We start from the raw sequence: 14,780 nt of genomic DNA on the forward strand, positions 1-14,780 counted from the left end.
ACTAGCTAACAGAGCCAGGCTCAGCTCCTGTTACAGGTGGACGCTTCAGAATAAACCAGTAAGTCATCCTTCACATCTTCACTACCGCGTCCTGTGGGCCTTCAGCAGTGCTGGAGACGAAACACATCAGACAAGGTAGGACACGGCAAACACGGCCTCTCTCCTCGGCATGCTAGGAGAGCACATGAGTGCCCCCTGCCCCCAGCGAGTGAGTCCCCAGGGCGGCTGCCGCCATCACCAGGCAGAGCACGGCGACCTGTCAAATGACTGCTTAGAGGAGTTGACAAAAACATGGAAGAAAGCTCATTTATTTGTGACATGTTTTAATGTTTGGCCTCATTAGTAAAGAGTCAGAAAGTGTCAAAGAAATGTAATCTGTTTCAACTGCTGCTGCAACAATCCTCTGAATTGTTCACAGTCTTCCATTAAGGTCGCTGGTTTTATATTAAAGTAGCAAAATACAAGCACTTAACGCCTATGAAACGAACTAGCAATAATACATCTCTGAAAACTACTGACTTCGGAGCACAGCAGAGACCACGTTCGCTCACTTCACTCTCCTTGACTTGGCCTTCTATGCTAGCCCCATGGTAAACCTGGGACATTTCACTGCTACTTTACATATGTAAGCTTACCCGTAAAGCACGTGCAGAAGTAAAACAAACAAGCAAAGTGGAACAAAAGGAAACATAAGCACACGTTTTTGAGGCTTCAGACACCTGGTTCCCTGTATCCTATGTTTTCTGTGGTAAACTGAGGAGGCAGCGGAAGCAGGGCCTCTGTCCTCAGCGCACACTGTGCACCGTGACACGCCATGCTGGGCACCCCTCCCGTATGGACACTGTGCCGACAGTCTGCGGTCTGTGGCCAAGATGGCTAAGGCACTTTTCACCACTGAGTGACACTTCTCTATTACAGAGAAACAAAGCAGTTTTTACCAATGTTTGAACAAATGATGTATAAAATGAAAGGATAATTTGTTTTTATAGCTCTCTGTCAAGTTCCATAGCAGGCTGCCCAACCTGCAAACAATTTATTCTGTAAGAAACATCACTAAATAATGACAAGGACTCACAGGTCAAACGGATTTACATTATATAATTTAAATGTCATTCTGGGAAGACCTGATGGCATTTTGAACAAATAATCTCATTTATTTTTGAAGCTCTAAACTTCAACAAGTTAATTACTGTTGAACTAATGGGTAAACTGAGCATTATAATGAGTGAACCTGTCGTTTATCTACTTTAAAAATTTATAGAATTATGCAAGTACTACAAAATCATTCCTTAGATATAAAAGAGGCTTATAGGCATTTAAGGTCTGAACTTAACCTACATCATATTTAAAATACACAGTAACTCTTTCTGCTTTGATTAAATGTGTAGGAGGTTTGATCCATTTTCTTAGTCCCATTGAGAAAATACTGTACATGCAGGCTTCATCACGGGAAAGAAATTATTTCTAGTGAAAATCTCCTAAAGCCAAGTAGTTAAAATGTCACACCTCAAAATATTCACATCTACAGGTCTATCTTGTTTGCACAATGTCAAAGGAAAACTTTCAGGAACCAAAAGCGAAACACTCTAAGGACACAAAGAAATGAGGCACAAACCACCAACTGCTGTGACATTTGGCCTTGCTGAAGTAAATGTGCTTTCTAACCATACATAATAAAAGTACCACCTGGGTTTTGCTGAAAGAGTACCAGAAGAACAAACAAACGACTGGCTTTTAACCTTTGTAAGCAGGAAACATTATCAGCAAGAAGGGCTAAATATAAACACAGGCAGTGAAATCTGCGGGAAACGGGGTGCGGCCCTCAGTGTGACCAGAGCGCAGGCAGCAGGGGAGCACACAGGCTGGGCCGTGAGGGCGCGGGACAGCCGACCTCTAGTCCTCACAGGGTCACTCTGGGGCTTGATTTCGACAAAATGACCGTGCAGGTTACTAAGAAACCTAATCCTGAAGCAGTCTTGGTTTTATACTGAAATTTAAATCTCTAAGGAACTAAAGATAGGAAAGCATTAAACATCATTTTCTCTTACTAAAAATTAGAACTCAAAAAATTTCCACAAACAGCTGTTAAGTCTCTAAAAGTCTTCAAGTGGAATCAACAATAAGAATGTGGAAGAAAAGAATGAAGACAACTGTGCTGAGAGGAGGTTCGATGTTTACTCCAGTGAAGCAGTGAAAATCAACTGTCACCCCATGTGTACACATGTAATGCAGTGTCCTGTATGTACGCAGTTGGTGCTCAATAAATACCTGTTAAATTATATTAACGAGTATACCTCAGACATGAAATAACTCTCTATATTAAGGCTTTCAATGCCTTCACAGAAACCTAATCCCTTTGGCATGACCCCTCTCATATGGATAAGTGTTACCCTAAAGGAATGTGCTTTATGTTCCCTCGAGGCTGTCTGCTTAGCCTATCAAAGGTCATAACTGAGCCCCTCAAAAAGAAAAGAAAATAACTCAGTCCTGCTGAGCTGAGGGAGTCTTTCAACGCACCCTCCATGTGGAGAAGCCCTCAGTGACTACTTGGAAAGAGCGAATCTCCACGTGAAGCTCAGGGGCCTCAGAGCACAAGAGCGATGCTGAGGCAGTGTGTGGTTTGTCCCAGCTTCGAGTCCGTGAAGCAGAGACCAGGAGATGGCAGGTACGCTTCTTCTCAACGCTTCCCCTAAGAGCTGCCCTGTGCCACAACGGAGGGTCACTTCAGGGGGCCCCTACGGTTTCTGCAGGTCATCGTTTCTCATCCTGACTTATCCCGAGGGCAGCCACCCTGTAATGGAAGCCGTGTCCCCATGCTAAAAGATGCTGTCATGACTGCCTTGACAAAGGACAGACATGAGTGTTTCCACTCTGGCCATTTGAGAATAGAAGCAGATGGGATGGAGGGAAGGAGGTGTCCCTCAGAGAGGGCTGGGTCCCCACCAGAGGTCTGGCACCTGCCTTCAGACAGTGTCCAACAGACTGTCAGATATGCTCCACGTATCCTTAGGCCACAGCCTTCTCCAGCACAGCTCAGACCTACTAATATCACGAACGCTGCGTGACTAATGAAAGCAGTGAGGTGAAAGTTGAAGGTCCTACTCTCTGTTTCAGAAACAGAAGTGAGGGCAGGTTAGAAGAACACTGAGTACATTCACTTGTGTTTGCAATGAAGCCTACGGACCAGAGCGGATTTAAATATTGATTTAAACAAATACATTTTGTGTCTAAATAGACTCTATTTTGGCATACATTCATCATCACTTAAGCTTATTTCGCAACATGCCTAGCAGCTATTTTTGCAAAAACAATAATTTAGATGTGAAGAATTTTAAGGGAAAACAGGAAAGATTAGATCACAATGGAACCAATTTTTTTGGAACAATATAAATCCGTCAGCTGCTGAGAACTTAAAAAAAAAGTAAAAAGAGTGTGTCTACACACAGGCAGAGGAACTGTCAGTAAAAGGAGGAAGTGAGGAACAAAGACACATCCCCAAACGCAAGCAATAAGAGACTGACTGCCTCCCTCACACAGGGAAGGATCTCTCATCCACAGTTTCTCGAACCAGAAAGTTAAACAACTTCTCAGGAAAGCATGAAAGGCACGACAGTGAGTACATCCAGGCTAACACAGCCAAAGGCTACTTGGGGCTCCGCTGGAATAAGTCTTTAATCATGCTATAATTAATTCCTAAAAGACTGGGGAGTGGAGCTGGGATGTTTACAATGCTGATCCAGGTAGATGCGGAAGATCTCAGGATTCCACCAGAGAGCGAGTGCCCTGCACCATGCACATCCACGGCGTCACTGTGAAAGAGATCTCAGGCTCCCCTTCAGCTGCACATGCCACTAATTTCCAGGTGACTATAGTTAATGCAAAGTAATTAGCTTTTCTTTATATAAATAACCCTCTTTTCCCATACACAATAAACACTGAAGTAGTTATTTACTCTGCAATTGTCTGCCATGATTTAAAGTTAAATAAACAAACAAAGACAGAGCACTGCCTAGTATGCTCAGCACTGAAAATACATGAAAAATTCTACTTGCTGCATCTACTCAAACCCAGGGCGACACTGGGACCAAAGCCACACACATATTTTAAACATAAATCTCTATAAAATCCATGTATCGCACTCAAGAGACCTAAGCTATCAAACATTTACCATCTCTTAACACGCGTGGTGCTAACCTGTACTGGTTGGTAAGCATCAGTCATGAGCAAGTGCCAATAAGGCTACTACAATTCTAAGTGATGGAGATAATACAGTCGAGGCTTTCAGAACATGTCACACAAGATTTGCAACACCTATTTACGTGTGAATAATTACACCGCAGCTTTTTGGTCGTAAAGTAAGGAAACACAGCATTATGGGGCACAGGAATGCTGCTCTGGGTAGAAAAGTTGATTTCTGCTGGTGGGAGGCAGGTTCATTACCAAAGCTTTGAAACATATGAAGTTCATTCTGATGCTGAATGCTGACACAAAGCAACAAAGTGCAGGCAAAAGTAAGAACCAATATAATGCTCAGGCATCACGATGTTTGTAGGAGGAAAACTTCTATTTTTGTATTTTAAATTTTCTCTAGGCCTAGGCGTGGGCAATGTGATTAGTTAAAAAGAAACCTGCACTGAGCTACTATGACTCTAATTAACCACAGTTTACCGTATAATTTTTAAATGATTAACAAGGAAAGAATACTTGTATGTGTCAGTATTAATAGAAAATTTGATGAAAGAAATCATAAAGATCAAATTGGAAGAGAGCGTAAAGCTTTATTCCCACTGCCGTCACTGGTTAGAAACGTGCCCTCCGAGGCTGCATCCCTCTCCGTGTGGCTATTTCCCTTCTTCATGGGATTATGGTTGGAGACAGTGTTTTTTGAATGGAAAGAAATTATTTCCAATATAGCATTTTAAAGAAAAACTTGAGACTGAACGTATCTTTACAATTAATTCAGAAAAAACAAAAAAAAACCCAAAACCAAAAACCAAATGAGGTCTACAGTGACTCTTAAAAGGCACTTTAAATTTCAAAGGTTAAAAAAAATCCTCTTACTTAATCCAGTTCATCAGCTCCACTGTATCTGGATCATAGAATTCTCTCAACTCGGAGAGTTCATCCATCATTCCTGGCCAGAACTGAAATTAAAAACAAAACAAAACAAAAACAAAATCCACCCCACACCCACGACTAGCACTAAGATTAGAGCCAAGAAGGAGAAACTGCACATAACTCGAGAACTAACAAACACGGTGACTGAAGACAGGACCTCCTAGCCTCTGCAGTCGACCCTCCCGGCAGAAGTGATCTGAACTCAGAAGTTTCCAAAACTACTTTGATCCGAAGCTAATCAGGACTACAGGTGTCGTCAACTTTTAAGATGAGCTTTTATTTTACTCTAATAACAATCTATTGTATGTGGTGTCAATACCTAGTAAACCATTAATTTGGATATGACAGGAATAGCAACCAGGAGAAAGTTCACAGCATATGAGAAAACTGTAACTAACACCATGCAACACCCCTTTAAATGCACAGTGTACTTGTGGACGACAGCAGCCCTTTAGAGCTGCCAAAATGCTCTGGAATAGAGAAATCTCACTCCATCCTCACAAGGACCAGAGAAAGATGATGCAGAAGGCATCATCACTATCGTATTTATTTTCCACTTTACCAGTACGGAGACTTTGGCTCAGAGACGGAACCTGATGTGAGCAGGTCACAAAGCGGCAAAGCCACGACCTGCAACCTGGCTCTAGATTCAGCCCCGCTTTCATTGCACAATATGGTGATTATATTTTTTGTACTAAAAGTCTGGACACATCGTTTGATATACACTAATATAAGTACAGGTACAATGGAATAAAAGAATATTTGAAAGTAGGACTCTCCAGGAAAATGTGGTACATTTAAATACTCTATTTATGCCACTGGTGCTTCTTACTCAACTTGAGTAACTTAAGGATATGCAGATATAATGTAAAAATGACACTCCGAGTCTACTGCTTTCCTAATATAATTTGTTTAATTTAACAACTAATTAAATGTTAACTGTTTTATCAAATGACAATTGGCTGAACACACTTGATCATCTACATCTTAACGTGCACTGCAGAATTCATCTCAATACTGGAACGGAAGGCCAATGACAATGTATCTATGCTTCACTGATGTTGAAAATATAATAATTTTATTTAAGAACCACTACTGGAACCAAAATGGCCCCTGGCCGGTCTACAGCTGCGCTTCAGCCTTGTCGCTGTCCTATCTCGCCATCTTGTCTTTGCTGCTCTTTTACATCTTGTCTCCCAGGTGGTGAACGAGGAAAACTGCTTGTGATGGAAAATCAGGTGTCAGTGCTACTGGTTCTGGGTTTTAGAAGAGATGTAATAAAAGCAAGCAATTAAATGATACCTTTGTAATATTTCAATTATCCATTATCTCTACTAATTTTGGTAATCACTAAACTACCAACTTTTTAATGATATGTTCTAAGTCGTTTGGTATAAAACATATTTTGAAAGCTGTGAATTCAATCAATATTAGATATTTTTCCAGTTTGAAAGTTGCTGTTAATTCTGAAAATGTTAAAATCTAGTCTAGTGGTGAACTCCTTAAATAATGTGAAAATAAGTGCTGAATTAACTAAATGTTGCTTCTAAATGACCAGCAGTCGTTTATGAGATTTCAGCAACCCAAGTTAGTTAATCAACACGAGGGTAATAATTTTACTAAACTCTTGATTTTAGACTGGAGACTAGTATAAGCTTTTCACTTTTAAACAGGATTATCCTAAAAAGACACAAAGCAAAACTGGTACTATGAACAGGAAATTCTGAAATCCTCATTACAATCACTGAGTAAAATTCAAATCAGGCTTTTTTTTTTTTTGAAACATAGGAGTTCGTATTACTTACAGATAAATCTGTTCAATAGTTGGAAAACAGATTTAGGGTAACTCCTAATATACATAATACCTTTATTTTCTTTGTGATTTTATATTTCACAAGTTTGAGAAGCTGAAATATATAAACTATTTTATACAGTGAAAGCTGGATGCAGTAGGATTTCTCCTAAAGTCCAGGACTTTAGGAGAGGCTAGGTCAATGGTCTTTGGAAGCATTCTTTAGAATTACTCACTCACTCAGGGACTATCTCCAAAGATTTCCTGGAAATGATGGCTTTTTCACTGGTTCTTCTATAGCAGTGGTTCTCGAGGGGCAGGGGAAAGAGATTTTGTCTTACCCCAAGGGGGATGTTTTTGAAGGTCACAACGGGAGAGAGGTGCTATTGGCATCTAGTGGGTAGAAAGCAGAGATGCTGCTCAACATCCCACAATGCACAGGACAGCCCTGTATGACAGAGAATTATCTGGTCACAGCGTCAATAGTGCCGGGAATAATGCTGAGAAACCCTGTTTGACGCAGGGGTTTCTTAAACTTGATGGTGCACTGGCACCACCTGGAGGGCTGGTTAAATCTCTGGACTCCACTCCCAGAGTCTCTGACTCAGTAGGTCTGGAGTGGGACCCAAACATCTGTATTTCTAACAAGTTCCCAGGCGATGCTGATGTTGCTTGACTGGGGACCACACTTTGAGAGTCAATGTTCTACAGCCTAATTTATTTCTTCTATGAGGTCTTTCCTCAATTTTATCAAGAGTAAGTGACTTGAGTCCTCAAATGGCTTAAAAAAATCAATAAAATTTCAAATAAATAGCTGAGACATACTTCTACATACACAGAGACAGTGGGAAAGACTGCTGTAGTGTGTGTACATCTTTGGTGAGACAAGAATGATGCCTCTCTTCTGTGAAGAGGACGTTCATCCCTTAGAATCAATGTGGAAAGGTAAAGTTACCTCATTCATTATTAAACGTGCACTCTCTTTTATCCTTAGTTGTTGGCTTTCCAGGTATTTTTAAGAAGTGTCATTTATTTACATTAGAGCAATGAGATTCCCACAGGCAGGGTGGCAGAAAAAATCTATTTCTGTTTCCCACTGTCTAGGAGATAGCACGGTGCTCTGCCCACAACAGTAAATGTTTTGATAGGTAGGGACATGATTGAATAGACTTTTTGAAGTATTTACAATAGAATCATCCAACATAATGATTATCAAACTTTTTTTCAGTCTAAAGCTTTTGCTTCAAATAAAATCTTACATGAAAATATAAGCAAACAAAACCAAAAGCTGAGCTGCTATAGCCGGTCCTCTCTGGGGGTGAGCCCCCTCCCCGCATTTAGCCACTCCCCTCAATCAGGGGCTATACACAGGAGAGTTTGAAATCTGTTGTCCTAACTTAAAACATTTGAAGGAAAAAAATTTAAACTTAAAAAATATGTAAGATTTTTTTAAAAAGAGAAGGTGAGAGCTCAGCTGGATAGAAAAATCTGGGCCACTTGCCTGGGTGACAGTTCAAGCCTCTAAGTCTCAAAGATGTGCCAAAGAGTCACAAAGGAGTCAACCTGACCAACGACTCACTGACTCTTGTGGAGGATTCTCAGAACTTGAGCACAGCTAACACTGCTGCAGAAATTAGTCATCGACTGAGAATATGCAGAATGTCATTACTTCCTACGGAAACTGAAGGGCAGATAACAAGACTAATTTTAGATTATTTATTTATAGGTGCTCAGCCTTCTTACAAAGGTGATCTTAAGTATCTAATAAAATACGTAAGTTAAAGCATGATGCATTTTAAGATTTCTTACTCTATATAAAGCAGGTAACAGGGGAAAAAAATTTTTCTACTTTGTTCACCTCGAAATAGGTCTAAAAACATCTTTATTTTCAGAATTTGCGTCAGCTGAATAGTAGGTCAAAACTATAATTAGTTACAATGGTTAAATTGTAGTAGTTTTTGCCATAATGTTTTTACTTGTTAAATACTATTTGGGAAACAGATCAGTTTTCCTATCAATGCCAATTGCCATAAGAAGCTAAAGAGATATTTATAATCTCTGCAAAGCACTCTATCTGCCAATAACACACAAAGTACACTGAGTCAAAGCAATTATTCTGCTAAATGATTAATGACAAGAACGAGGAAAATCAATCTTACCTTATAGCACAGATACAGGAGTATTAATATCGGTACCGAATATCGCATTATACAGATCTATGTAAGAAAGACATTGTTTAGATTAAAAGCATTTTGACCTTTTCTGTCTTACAGTTTTGTTTTGTAAACATGACTTTGTTTTTTAAACAACAGAAATATAATTTAATAGAGCATGAGTCTCCAATATGTAAACCAACTGAGTCGATGCAAGGGTCCCAATCATTTGTAAGATTCCTATAGCATCTACCATATTGCCACCTAGTGAATTTATGGGGCAAAACAACTCAAAACTGCATTTATAGGCTATTAATCATTACCATACACTTATTAATAATTGTTTTTAAGAGAATACATTATGATAATAATAGTGATAACTCTGGGTAATGGGATTATTAGCGATTTTTCTTTTTTGTGCTTTTCAGTATTTCCAAATTCTGTATAATGAACACTTCTAACCTATGGTCTGGGAACAAATTATTTAAAAAGATAAAATTAAAACTAAAAATAAAATTATTAAAAAAAACTCCTTATAAAATAATAATTTATCAATTATCTAGTTTTAGCTTCAAGTTTTAGTATCTATTTTATTATACTGATGTATGGGAAACTACTGAAAAAAGACCTGGTATGAGAGGAATACTCAGTCATAAAAAAGAAATGGAAAAGGGGACAACACTGACCCTCTTTGGGTTATAAAGATGGATCAACTTCAGAAGTAACTCCCATATTTCAGGGCTGCATAAGCCAAATGACGCAAACACACACATGTGTGACGTCCAGAGGTATTTCATTCTGTAAGAACAGAAACAGGCAAAGGTCAACAAGTGCTGGCTGCGTAGAGACCTGGAGTCTGAGGCAGCTGGAAAGGCAGGTGAATTGTCTGTGACAGTAAAGTCTTACTAAAATGACGCAGAACCATGGGTTAGTCACTAAGTCCAGCACCTTTTGACAACTATCATATAAGTAAAAATAGAGGAATGCTGGTAATTAGGAAAAAACCGGTTATAAATAATATTTCATACTGGGAGAAGACAGTAAACAAGGACTTTTTTTGGGAACCATAGTTATTAATGAAGATGATTGTCAGTTTCCAAATTATATTGCTAAATTATATCAGGTAAAGAGTGGTCGGATAAAAAAAGAAATCAAACAAACAGATACGACAAAAGTACCTCATTGTACTCAAGGCCAAGAATCCGAACAGAATGGTATGTATTAAGTTGTAGGCAGCTTCTGGTCTCAGGCCGATTGTGCACGTTCCCATTTTGCTCATGGATTGCTGATTTGTAGAATCACTGAATAAAATAGCAAACACACAAAATTAAGGCTGGGCACATAATGTTAATTTAGTCAAGTCTTTTTTAAAGAAGATACAAGAAACTTATGCCTTCATATGTTTCGAAATGTATTATTTTTCTAAGATAAAATGAATCAGCATGGATCAATTCTGAATTTGTTTATGAGGCCGAAAGTGTCAGAATATAAATACATTAATAGGGGCCAGCCCCGTGGTGCAGTGGTTAAGTGCGCGTCTTCCTCTTCGGGGGCCCGGGGTTCGCCGGTTCGGATCCCGGGTGTGGACGTGGCACTGCTTGGCACGCCATGCTGTGGTAGGCGTCCCATATGTAAAGTAGAGGAAGATGGGCACGGACGTTAGCTCAGGGCCAGTCTTCCTCAGCAAAAAGAGGAGGATTGGCAGATGTTAGCTCAGGGCTAATCCCTCAAAAAAAATACCAGTAATAATAAGAATAAAATGGTAAAAATGTAAAGTGTTTCAATCTTTTAAATTACAAGAGAACAGCAAAAAAGAATCCTTTTGGAATCACTGAAACTGCAAGAGATCTTTAAAAATGTATTATCAGTATTTTTCAAACAAATAAGAAAAAGTAAAAATGTATCCATAACCTTGGAACTCAGTGCCTTTATGAACCAATGATCACATTTTTAACCTACCAATATCTCATTATGTACATCTAACAGACAATTTTTATCAAATATGGCCACATTAAAATGACTACACCCATAACATTAACAATAATTCCTTAATATCATCTAATACACCCAGTTCATGCTCTATTTTCCCTGTTTATTGCAATTGCTTTTTTCATGTAGTTATTAAGACCCAAAGCTTGCACACTGCATTTCATCAATGTCTCTTTAAATTATCTTTCAATTAATAAAAGTATTCCCCCCACCTTTTTAAGGTTTATTGGCTGAAGAAAATGTACCATCAGTCCTATAACTATTCCCGCCTTCTGGGTTTGGCTGATTGTCTCCTAGTGGTGGTGTTTAATATGTTTCTCCATTCCCATGTTTCTTATAAACTTGTCATTAGATCTAGAGGTTAATTATTAGAGTCATGTTCATTTATTTTGGCAAGAGCACTTCATGGGGCTGTGATGTTCTCTATACTGCATCACACCGGGGAGCGCAGAGTGTCTGCCGTCTCTGCATTAGCGATGTGGAGACGGATGAGCGGGCTCGGATGTTGCACAATTTGTCATCAAGGGGAAAAGGAAACAACAGTAAGAGCTGCCAGTTTAAGAGAAAAATAATACTTTTATAAAGGCCCCACTTATCCTTCACACAAATTCAATAAACTTAGATATGTATGATGCTTCTCTGTAACTAGAGAACTCTTATTTCCTAGAAATCCTCTTTTCACCACCCTAGATTCATAAGAAAATTAAAATGATACTCTGAGGTAATTTTCACCACTGGTAGTAATCTTTATTTAAATATCATATATTACAACCCAAACTCTGGCTTTTGTATTTATACTAAAAGACTATTCCAGACAAGGAGAACATATGCCCTCATCTTCCCTTGATACCTGGGAGGATTCTGCAACACTTCCACTGTCCTCCCAGCCAAGCTAGAAAACTCTCACTAATCCCACGAATCCAGAAGAGAGTGCCCCTTCCAGCTGTACCCTTCACACTACGCCAGGCGTGTCGGATACACAAATAGCATCATCCTTCCTAGTACTAAAGAGGCAGAAGTACTTTAAATACTTGGCGCTGATAAAATATCCTTCAAATTACTTAAAAGTTAATCATATTAAGACACTATAATTTTTAAATTACTCTCATTAATGTAGTGCTTTTCCTCTAATAAAGTCCTAATGTCCCTACCTGGTGGACGAGGATGCTCTAAAATCTTTATCTATAATCATATACCCAATCAGCTTCCAGAGATGGCTCACAGGTCACAGTGAGCACGGCAGACATTCTCACAAACTGCAGGCCACCCGCACTTCCCACTTTGCATGCAGTCTAGAGTCCTGTCGACACCTGGTGTGTCTGGAATAATATTAAATTATGCTGTCTAGAATAATTTCCATCTATTTTCACAGGGCTAAATTTTATCTTGAGCTAGGTATAAAAAAGAACACTTCTGAAAGATACTAAAATAGTTTATAGTCAATGAAATATTTTCATGGTTCAATGTTGCTTCATTCTTAATAATCATAAAACACCTCAAGTGATCCAGGCTCATTTTAACGACTTTTTCCCAGGACAGCTCTCTGGGGGCTGTGAATCACAGTTCACCAGCACCTTAACTGGCAAGGTAACTACACAGAAAATGGGCTTCCTTCTGAGCTTCATTAAGTTTTCACAAATGACAGTAGCTTCAACTTCTTACACTTAATTTTCTTTCAATTTAATAAGGAGAGTAAATGCAAAAAACTTCCAGCAGCTTGACAGGCAAGTATGCTACAAGTTTTTAAAAAATCTTTATTCTCCTTCACTTTTTCTTTTAGTAGATTAGTAGACATGCTAAGTTTTAAAAACATCATTATGTAAGACTTTTAGTAGATACTAATAATTATGGTCCACTACAACTTTATAAGCCCTTCAACAAGATGCAACAAAATAAATAAATAGTAAACTCTTGATGTTTCACCAGAAATAAAAAAGGTAGCAAGAGGAAGACAGGTAGAAAAACACAGGAAACTAATAATGGGGAAAAAATAGAGATTATGAGTCAATAATAATACTAATGATAGCTAAAATCTACAAAATATTCTAGGCATAAGGCACTATTTTAAGTACTTTATGTTGTTTTAAGTTACTTCACAAAAAAACCTTCAGAGTAAGTACTCTCATTATTCCTTTTCTACAGATAGGGAAGTGGAAAGACCGAGAGGTTATAAAACAGGCTCAAGGATCACACTGTTCCCAAGTGTGCAAGCCAGGACTTCAACCCAGCCCAGTGTGCATGGCAGCCACTAGTTTTTGCTGTCTCTTAACTACACCTGTAACTACTCACAGTGGAGTCCACTCAAGATCGGCTATGTTCTCCCTTTAAGCTGAACAATACTACTCTGTTCTGTGTCTGATATTTTGATTTTCAACTTAGCAATTTTTCTGCAACGCAGAACAAGTTCATTAAAGCACAACATTCGGTTTCTGAAATACGCCGTACCTGAGATTATGGAAGGCTACAGCTAACGCTGCAATCACTGTGATGCACAGAACAAATATGTAAGCATAAAAGAGCAGAGTATCTGAAAGCCTTTCAAATGTATTAAAAGGCAGGAGGCCAAAAGCTTCTTCACACAGATACAGATTTGCATCAAAATCTCTAGGGAACAAACGGAAAGCAAAGCATTAAATTCAATACAAGACAAATTACAATTCTTTTCCTCGAAATGAGCCTGCAATTAATAGTTGAAGGTACAATGATAATTTAAGTTCTAAAGTCCCTGATGATTTAATATAAAAAAGCAAACATACACTTTAAATTCAGTCATACCTTGTTGCTCCAAACCCAAATTTTGCCTTCAGAAATTTAAATATGTGTTCGTCTGACTTCAGGTTAAGAATTTTCTATCGGGGAGGGAGAAAATGAAAACTGCTGTTAGTGCGTTAGGCACGCTTTCCTGCCAACATCCCACTGAACACACACACGCAGTATCCAGTTTCACAGGACTCTGCGTGTGCGTGTGTAAAATGAGTAAATGTTCACAACAGTTCTTAGAACTGAGGAAATCTAAAGGAAGGACTTGCAAGCTCCCTCCTTTTTTTTTTTTTAGCAGAATCATTTTTTTCAAACAAAATCTTATGCGTAAGTTCAATACGTAAAGTAGATAAAAGCTGAGCTTCTTTGGTCAGTGAGAGAGAGACAGCTCAAGCCCAGGGAAGACGATTATTCAGATCAGAAAACCAACGATACAATGATCTGAAACCTCATATAGGCCTACAGCCCGTAATGCCTGTTTGGCTTTGGGGTTTCTGTCCGGAGGTACAGCGGCTGTAAGACTCACTCACACAGAGACAGACAGCTCAGGACACAGCAGAAACCCTCAAGGGGTGAACAAAGGCCAGTAGTCATCATTACTGATTATCATTTTAATTCATATACTGTTATTTTTAACTTATGGCTTACAAAAATCCATATAACATAAATAGGTGAAGAAACCGCTATCAGAAGAAAAATGAAGATAGAAAATAAGACGAATCCAGAACTGAGGTTAGTATACACAAAATATAGTCACTAGAGAGGAGCCACTAATCTGGGCTTATGCATGCTAGTAACAAATGCAGAGAGGAAGACAAAAGCATTTATGTTACTCACGGGGTCCTATGATTAAAAGAAACTAGCTGCTCAGAAGAGACCCTAACAGTCCTAGAACCGAGACTCAAGAGAAGTTTTGCCCATGGGTACAGCAAAAACAGGAGTCTCACAGACTGCGTTTCCAATTCCTC

At 38.9% G+C, this 14,780-nt stretch overlaps 1 protein-coding gene across 5 annotated transcripts in view; it reads right to left on the reverse strand.

The window, feature by feature from the left end:
- Positions 1-14,780, reverse strand: part of DPY19L3 (dpy-19 like C-mannosyltransferase 3) — a 76,121-nt gene that overhangs the window by 14,163 nt on the left and 47,178 nt on the right. For 4 of the 5 annotated variants that reach the window (XR_006891452.1, XM_046680980.1, XM_046680979.1 and 1 more), the window contains 6 exons: positions 13,828-13,901; positions 13,498-13,656; positions 10,242-10,364; positions 9,750-9,861; positions 9,070-9,126; positions 5,062-5,144 (listed from right to left, as the gene is read on the reverse strand). Coding sequence is in view for 4 of the 5 variants with exons in the window: in XM_046680980.1 (XP_046536936.1) it covers positions 5,062-5,144; positions 9,070-9,126; positions 9,750-9,861; positions 10,242-10,364; positions 13,498-13,656; positions 13,828-13,901 (608 nt within the window). In the remaining variant the exon portion in view is untranslated. The remainder of the gene's footprint in view (positions 1-5,061; positions 5,145-9,069; positions 9,127-9,749; positions 9,862-10,241; positions 10,365-13,497; positions 13,657-13,827; positions 13,902-14,780) is intronic. The other variant, XM_046680981.1, reaches the window with a different exon arrangement.

This window comes from Equus quagga, chromosome 13, assembly GCF_021613505.1.
Source record: "Equus quagga isolate Etosha38 chromosome 13, UCLA_HA_Equagga_1.0, whole genome shotgun sequence".
In the NCBI taxonomy this organism is placed as follows: Eukaryota; Metazoa; Chordata; class Mammalia; order Perissodactyla; family Equidae; genus Equus; species Equus quagga.